The sequence below is a fragment of the Lipotes vexillifer genome, unplaced genomic scaffold (assembly GCF_000442215.2).
Source record: "Lipotes vexillifer unplaced genomic scaffold, Lipotes_vexillifer_v1.1 scaffold23, whole genome shotgun sequence".
NCBI lineage: Eukaryota > Metazoa > Chordata > Mammalia > Artiodactyla > Lipotidae > Lipotes > Lipotes vexillifer.
This window is the reverse complement of record NW_006796283.1, coordinates 188,508-197,533: the sequence shown is the minus strand read 5'-3', so window position 1 is coordinate 197,533 and position 9,026 is coordinate 188,508. Positions and strand designations below refer to the sequence as shown.

The 9,026-nt window shown below is 45.6% G+C and overlaps 1 protein-coding gene across 1 annotated transcript in view; it reads right to left on the bottom strand.

Annotated features, from left to right (window-relative positions):
* CRISPLD2 (cysteine rich secretory protein LCCL domain containing 2) overlaps nucleotides 1–9,026 on the bottom strand; it is a 109,086-nt gene that overhangs the window by 75,428 nt on the left and 24,632 nt on the right. Inside the window, exons 11-13 of the mRNA XM_007468463.1 lie at nucleotides 7,974–8,017; nucleotides 5,619–5,691; nucleotides 3,109–3,184 (exon numbers count right to left, since the gene is read on the bottom strand). Of these exons, the coding sequence (XP_007468525.1) occupies nucleotides 3,109–3,184; nucleotides 5,619–5,691; nucleotides 7,974–8,017 (193 nt within the window). The remainder of the gene's footprint in view (nucleotides 1–3,108; nucleotides 3,185–5,618; nucleotides 5,692–7,973; nucleotides 8,018–9,026) is intronic.

Genomic DNA, 9,026 nt, shown 5'->3' with positions numbered 1-9,026 from the left:
GAGGCTCGCCACAACTAGAGAAAAAGCCCGTGTGCAGCAACGAAGACCCAACGCAGCCAAAACTAAAATTAATTAATTAATAAAGTGAGGATCATATTGGTAACCCTTTTGAGCATTTACCAGGGTGGGCCCAGTTCTAGGTGTTTCACATGATTGATATGGTAATCTCCCAATAACCTGCAAGGTAGGTATTTATTATTATTATTATTATTATTATTCCCTCTTAACAGGGGTTAAATGACTTGCCCCAAATCACTTGGCTGGCAAACAGCAGAGCTGTGACTGCCACCCAGAGCCAGCAAGCTGCATACAACTCTACAGGGGTCAGTAAGAACCTAAGAGGGCCTATCGAGACGATTAAGTAAGATCAAGGGCTAAATGCAGGCTTGCACACAGTAAGTGCTCAATAGATGTTAGTTAATAAGAGAAATACCACCATAATCATCACTCTCACCATCACCATTACTGAAAATTCTCAAGGGACTGTCCTCTCTAACCCGGTGGTCCTCAACGTGTAGTCCCAGACCAGCAACACCAGTGTCACCTGGGACTCGTTGGAAATGCAGATTCCTCGGCTCCACCCCAGACCCCGTGAGTCGGAAACACGTGGGGTGGGACCCGGAACCGTTTGAACAGCCCTCTGGGGGATTCTGATGTGTGCACGAGTGTGAGAATTTATCCAGCCACCGAGGGAGACAGGACAGATAAGAAAACTGAGGTTCAGAGCAGGGAGAAAGGCTTGTCCACCATCGCACGACCGGTAAATGCCACAGCTGGGGCTTCAGTCTGCATCTCCTGACCCAGACTTCGTTCGTAGGCTACACCCTGCTGCTTCTCCTGCCTGCAGCTCACCACAAAGTACGGGCTCTGCCAGCTAATGCACTCCGGGGGAGCAGGCAGGAACTGCAGGCACTGTTCGGCCCTTCGAAGGTCTGGACACGACTCTCCCAAGATAAATCTCTCAGCTAAACAGACATTTTCCAAAAAGGCATCCTCATTTCCCAGAATACAGAGTGACCTAGAAACCAAGGCCAGAAAAGAACCTCTGACATGGAGGTGGCTTTCTCTTTCTCCCCTTTCTTCCTTCCTTCTTTTATTCTCCGAAGAGCTGTTTAAGCACTGACTGCTGCAGTATTTTTGCTGATTTATTCTTTCAACAAACGTGAATAGAAGTTATTGGGTGCCAAGCACAGTGCTTCTAAAATCTCAAAACCCTAGAGAAGAAGAGACTGTAGGCAGGTTTTCACCAACAGGCCTGTTCACACCTGTGTATTTATGAGTGTGCGTGCATTCAAACAAGGCAGAACAGGGAAGGGAAAGAACAGACCCTAAGGCAAGATACGCCCTCATTTGCATCTCGCCTTTGCCATGTACTAGCTGCGTGATTCGGGGCAGGTTATTCTGAGCCTCACTTTCCTTCTCTGTGACAATACCTAGAGATCTTTAAGAGCCTAAAATACAGTAAAAAGTAGCCTTATAATATTACTAAATTTTCATCAAGTTCTCCTTGTATTTCTAAAATTTTTTTCTTTTTCTCTTTTCTTTTTCTTCTTTTTTTCTTTATACGTTTAGCTGCCACACTGTTTGGAGCATACAGATTTGATTTTCACATCTTCATAAATTATACCTTTTGCACCACTGCGTAACGAACTGTCTCGTCCCATTCAGTATGTTTAACTTTAAATTCCACTTCCTCCAATAGCAATATTGCCACTCCTGCTTTATCTATTTGTTTCTTTGTATTTGGCTGGAATCATTTTGCTCATCCCTTTACGCTTCAAGCACTTGAAAATCGAAGACGCTGTCTTTTAGTAAGCAGATCTGGGCTCAAACATTTACTATAACCATTGATATACATTATTTTACTCTTTCGTTAAACTTTTAGAACTCAATTTTGAATTAGCAGCTTTCAAGGAGAAAAAAAGACTCATTTAATCGGGAAAGAAAAAAAGATGGGAGTGGGGGGCAGGTAGCCACGAAGGTTGGTTTGACTTGGCAGAACTCAGTGAGCTCACATTTACAGGAATCCAGAATAAATGAAGGCAGATGGGGGCGGGGGGAGGTGATGGTCGTGGGTAAGGGAGAACGGTAAAAATGAAGGCTGAGTAGAAATGTCAGCTGGGGATGAGCGATGCTGATCTCATCATGAACTTTTAAACCTAGAAGATTTCCTGGACTAGAAAATCCCAGCTCTGGCTCATTCTACGGAGAGATAAACAACTTGGCAAGATGATCAAATAGTCTGTTGGGCAGAACTGTGACCACAGTCACATCTTCTGGATCACCATGTCCCTAAAGCCTGGACCACCGGGGGGAGAAGGCTACTTTTTGTAGGACTCACTTCAGAAAAATCAGCCTATATGCAAACTAAATTATTATATATGGGACGGATAAACAACAAGGTCCCACGGTGTAGCACAGGGAACTATATTCAATATCCTGTGAGAAACCATAATGGAAAAGAATATGAAAATACATATGTGTAACTGAGTCACTCTGCTGTACAGCAGAAATTGACACAACACTGTACCTCAACTATACTCCAATAAAATTTTTTAAAAAGGAAAAGAAAAAGAAAAATCAGGCTAAAGCTTCCTTGCTAAAGTTAGGAGGGAAAAATGGAAGAACAGACTCCAATATAATAAGAGTGGTTATTAACAAGTAGTAAATTGGAGGGAGCTTGTATTTTCTTCCGTGTGCTTTTAGCTCCGTGTGTACACAGCCACAGAGAAATGCAGTGAGTACAGTGGATGAATAGCTTACAAATGCATCAGGAGAGCCAGAAAGTTTGTTAAATATCTGGGGGAATGAAGTGTGTGATGCATGGAAGCCTTCACATGAAAAAAGCATGTCAGTAGAGAAGCAGAATTCCGTTCACCAAACTCTGAAGCCATCTGTGTAAGAGGAGGTACACCTGTGTCTGTACTCATTAGCACACATTGGCGGAAGTTCAAATATTTCTGTAAATGGAGAAACTAGGGCAATGGTAGCAAAAATGAGTGATCTAAATTTAGCTAGAGGCACAGGAATGGGATCTCAAGTTTCTGATGTCCAGACCTTGGAATGTGGCTTCTGTGGGGTGGCAGCTGAAAAGGCCAGAATACTCACGTCTGCATAGATGTTGGTTCCAAGCACGGGAGCCCAGTAGGATGGCTCATCTTTGCAGTGCGCCGGACAATGAACTCTGGAAAACAAGAAGCACTTAGGTGATGGTTATAATCAGCAGAAAACAAAATCTCTTGAGAAAAGCAGCTGGCCCTCTTTATTTGAACATCAAGATTTAAGTACTTGGGTGAAAGGCAACTACCACACGGTTTACTCTTTAAGAAAAAAATATGCCTCTCCTACCCTAGCAGTGATAAAGATATTCTTCCTTAAAAGTGCACATAGAATTTTAAAACCCCATATGGGGAGGCATAAACTGGGAGACTGGGATTGACATATATACACTACTATATGTAAAATAGATAACTAATAAGGATCTACTGTATAGCACAGTGAACTCTACTCAATACTCTGTGATGGCCTATATGGAATAGAATCTAAAAAAGAGTGCATATATATATATATATATATATATATATATACACATATATATGTATAACTGATTCACTTAGCTGTACACCTGAAACTAACACAACACTGTAAATCAACTATACTCCAATAAATTTTTTTTAAATAAATAAATAATTTTTTTTAAAAGCTGTAACTAAAATGAAAGGAATTAAAGGTTTTTGGGTCATTTGCTGATTACTTGATTACTTTAATCATTACTTGATTAAAATTGCTGGTTTACTCAGTGTACCTTAGTAATGCATGCTTTCTGTTTCTTTTTTCTGACCAATCACTTATTCATAAAATGGAATCTCTTTATGGGAAAGAAAAGCCATACAACAAGACATGTACAAACAGCAAGGTGAAAGGAAATAAAAATCTAAGAGAGGGGAGTATGGGATTGTAAGGGGTTGTTCCTCCCATTCTTGGATGTTGGCTGGTTCATACTGTGGCTACGTTATGGAGATTACAATCAATACATTTTTGGAAAGTCCGCTTCCCTGTGCAGGGGAGGAAAGGGTGGAGGCCTTCACCTCTGTGAGTCACAGAATATTCCAGGCAGGGGGCACTGATAACCCGGGGCAGAAAGGGTTGGCTCACCGCTGCGTCAGTCGGCACATCCCTGCCATAGGGGATGAGGAGAGTGCCTCAAACTGGAATCTCTCACACCAGGAGAGAGCATGAGCTTTACTTAAACAAAGGTCTTTTGTCTTTATCCGGAACAGGTGCACCATGGGCTGGAGCCCAGGGACCAAGGAACCAAAACGACAGCCGGAAGCCCTCTGGCTTGTGAGTAGCAAAGGGGAGGATTCAGGAACCCCATCTGGTCCCCTCTCTGGCCCCATCCCGGGGCTCTTCCCTGCTCACACCTCGGGGTTCTCCACCTGTTAGATTTTTGTTTTGTTTTTGTTTTTGTTTTGGCCATGCCGCACAGCTTGTGGAATCTCAGAGCTACATAACCCAGCTTCCGACAGGATCTAACAGGCACTTTGGAGATGCCCCTTCTTTTGTTCTGATGCACCATCCTCCCAAAACTCAGCCAAATAAGGTTTGGGCAGATGCATGTAAAACCCACTCCTTAGACAAACTGCGGTACATCCACAGAATGGAACGCCCGCCACTCGGCAACATGAAAGGATAAACAAATCACCGATTCACTCCACAACACAGATGAATCGCAAAGCACGGTGCACAGGGGAAGAAGCCAGATACACAAGTCTCCGTGCTGTGACGGCTCCATGTATATGAGATTCCAGAAAAGGCACGATTATAGGGACAGAAAGGAGGTCAGTGGTTGGCAGGGATATGGGTGGGAGTTGGAGGGAGGGGGGCGGACTACAAGAGAACTTGCTGGGGTGATGAAAATGTTCTCTGCCTGGATCCTGGTGTACAATTTGTCAAACCACATCGAACTGTATACTTTTCATAGGTGGATTTTGTTGTGTGTAAATTATACCTCCAAAAAGCTGAGTTTTAACAAGCTAGTTCTAAAGTGACCCATAAAAGCATAACAGATCAACTGCAAGAATCAAAGAGCTGATTCCAAGGGGACCAGTGGCACCCAGCTTCCAGAGTTCTCGACTGATCTAAGAGGCCAAGAATGACAGGTCCCAAGGTCTGTCTGGGGGCTTGGGAAGAGCTTGGTGGCAAATGAAGTCAAATACTGTCTCCTTCAAGTGGAGGTGACATCGAGAAGGGCAAAGTCATCTTTTCAGTTAAGTTCCCAGAGCGGGGCCCTGGGGCCTGGCTACACACGGGGCTCACCCAGAAGCGGCTAAAGATGTGGATGTCCTGCTGGGCCACGCCCGGAGACTGGGATTTGTTCTTTTAATGCCTCTCAGGGAATTCCAATGTGCAGCCAGGGTTGAGAACGAGTGGTCTCAGGGAGAGGTCAAGTGGGTCCTTGACTCGGAGCACAAAGTGACTGACTTCCTGTGTGGACACACACCAGGGCCACGTCTAGAGCTTAGCTGTGCGTGGCTCCGGGCAGTGACCCGCAACCCAACCTGGCACTTCTTCTCTCGGCCTCCATGTTTGCCAGTCCAGATGCCAGGGAGCCTTACCTTGGGCAGTGGGTCCCCGGCTTCTCATATGGGCAGAGCTGGGCCACGGTGGTGTAGCAGTCCAGGTCCTGCACTGTGAATAGGAACACGTAGGGGAAGGGTCAGGTCACGGGCAAGCCTGGGCCTCAGGCTACTGGCCTGTGAAACAGGCTGCTGGACAACGGGTCCTAGGGGTTCCTTGGGCCCCCGAACCGGGATGAGAGCTGGGATGAGGCCCAGCAGGTGTCAGGCCCCAATGCTCCTGGCGCCTCCCCCAGGGGCACTCTAGGGATGAGATAAAACCCAAGGCCCAAGCGTTTTTACAGGTCAAAGGTGTCATCCCCTTAAACAGTTTCTCTGTGGGGCGAGCAAACTTTTCATTTGCGTCGTGCTTTTCCACCTGGAGCCTCATGGCGGGTATTACACTAATTATACAGATGGGGAAGCTGAGGTCCAGAAAAGCTAAGAGACCTCCTGAGGCTGCACAGGACATGGTTGAGGGTCCAGGTTTCTGATTCCAAGCCTAGAGCTCTTTGCTCACACCCTTCCCAAGGGGCAGGTGACTCTTTCCTTCAAGGTCACATGTCGTGTTTTAACAACAGATGTAAGAAAGCGGTTCTAATACTGGCCACCTGTAGTCTCTGACAGCCTGTCCTTGTCCAGTCCCGGGCTCGGTAAACGCTTCCTTAAAGAGCGAGAGAGTAAATATTTCCAGCTCTGTGGGCCCCATGGTCTGTGTTATAACCACCCAGCTCTGCCATCGTTAGCAGGAACCAGCCACAGACAACGTGCAAAGGAATGGGTGCGGTCAGGTGCCACTAAAACTTTATTTACAAAACGGTCAGCAGACAGGATCTGGCCTTGAGGGTCGTAGTTTGCCCGCTCTTGGTCCAGCCGATCACTTGGATGGGCCAGGGGTCTATGCAGCAATCCAACAAGGGGACTGGTTTACTACACCAAGGGTCTGCTATACAATGGGATGCTGGGGAAATCATTAAAATGAGGTTTAGAAGTCCACTTAAAGGTACAGAAGACTATTCTTGATATATTATTATTTGCGTACATTACCAATGTATATACTCTTAATGCAGAGGGAAAAGAAACACTACAGATATCCACCAAAATGTTCAGAGCAGTTATCTCTGAATGGTGGAATTTAGGTCTTTTTTTCTTTTTCTTCAACAATTCTCTGTATTTTTAAATTATCTGGAATAAACAGGCATTACTTTTGTAATAGGGGGAAAAGCTGCTATATGTTTTGTTCTGTTTTGTTCTGTTTTGTTTTTTTGCGGTACGAGGGCCTCTCACTGTTGTGGCCTTTCCCGTTGTGGAGCACAGGCTCTGGACATGCAGGCTCAGTGGCCATGGCTCACAGGCCCAGCCGCTCCGTGGCATGTGTGATCTTCCCGGACCGGGGCACGAACCCGTGTCCCCTGCATTGGCAGGCGGCCTCTCAACCACTGCGCCACCAGGGAAGGCCCTGCTATATGTTTTTATAAAGATATCTAACCAGATATTCTTGTATCCAGGGCAAATGACAAGAATTGGTTTCCCAAAAGAAGAAAGGGTCAGTGGGCAAGGTTCAAGGAGAGGGTCCAGGGGAGGGTGCTGGGTGGGACACCCTGGCATCCCCGCCTGCCTGAGACTATTCCAGTCAAGTGCCCGGTCTGGGCAACTATAATCCAGACCCCAGTTCTGGTTACAGCGTGCTCTCCCGTGGATGCATGCCACCCTGCCAAATGAACATCCCGGAGGCCATACAAAAAACTGGGCCAGAGAGAGCAAGTATGGGCCATGAACTTCCCCATGTTTCCCTCTCTTGTCCATGGCAGACATTACTAATCTATCAAGCTCCGTGCTCTGCTGAGCCCAGAATGAGGCCTCAGAATCCTTCTCAAAACAACGCTCCAGGTAGCCACTATCACTCACTAGAAATTGATACTCCCTATGCAACCTATTAGCTACTCTAGACCCAGGCATTAGTACTTCTGTGACAGTCAGCTGGGAACCCATGCCTGTGTTTCAGGTTAGCTATCTAGGTCCATTGCCAAGTTCAGATTTTTTTTTTTCACCGTGCCCCACGGTTTGAGGGATCTTAATTCCCAAACCAGAGATTGAACCTGGGCCACAGCAGTGAAAGCGCCAAGTGCTAACCACTGGACTGCCGGGGAACTCCCCCTAAGTTATGATATTTAAAAAAAATTAGTTAAAGAATCGACCTCCTCAGGAACCTCTTAAACATCTTTACAATGCTGAGAACAGCAACATTAGCAGACATGGTAAACATTAAATCAATAACTAAGAGGAATGAAATTCCAGGGAAACCCAAGATAACCTGTGTATTGCGGTCATATGAGAAAAGACTGGCCAGCTTACCTTTTACTTTTGACACCGTGAACGAGCTGGAGGCCTTGTATTTGCTGTAAAAGGAATCATTAGGTAAATGCAAACAGAAACGCGTCTAAAAGTACACGCTTGTTCCTGCACTTATTTTATTTACGGCCTCAAGTTTACATTTTCCTACTTGTTTCCCATCAGCCTGAAAGCCCTTGGGACATTCTAGAGCAGGATCTAGAATGAGAACATTCTAGAGCAGGGCTCGTTAATCTTCTTGGTGCCAAGGATCCCTCTAGCAGCCTGGTACAGCCTACGGACACCTTCTCAGAACAATGATTTTAAAATGCAATGATAAATTGAAAAGATTAGAAGGAAATCAGGTATCATTAATATCATCATCAAAGTATTAAAACAAATCTGTGTTAGCGTAATAGCTGTGCATCTTTATTAACGTATTGAAAACAGAGTCTAGCGGCAGGTCTTCTAACTACTGTCATTTGGGGATCATGACAGCGGAGACTGTTGCAAGGTATCTCCATCACGTGGATTCCTACCCGTGAGAAAGTCGCTGGCCCTATGAGTGCTACTCAGATTGGGGGCTAACACCCATCACGGAAGAAAATACCACATTTCAATTAGAGGTGAGTGAAACTAAAGCTTTAATTTGCTTTGCGTTCACAGACTCCCCGACTCTAATTCTAAGACGTGAAGAGCCCCACTCTAGATGTAAAGTTGGCCATTGGAAGGGACCAGAAATGGATTCAGGACAAGGGTCCCAGGCAATGCAGGACCTGAACCCTTGGTCAAGCCCACAGCTCCATCGGCGGCGGGGCTGAGCTTCGTCAAGGCTGGGGTTGAGGTCACCCAACCGATCTCTCCATGAATATTTTCTTTGCTTTCGTTTAAACTTCCTTGCTCTTTTTTTGTTTACATAAAATCCCCAGCTAAGACAGAAGAAGGAACATTGCAACACTGCCCGAAGAACCAGGCCTTTCCAAACAGAATGACTCACGTAGTTTTTGAAATGTTCTGAGTGGCCTCACTATTTGGAAGGGCCATGGACATGCCACCTTGTAACTATCACAGGAGCGT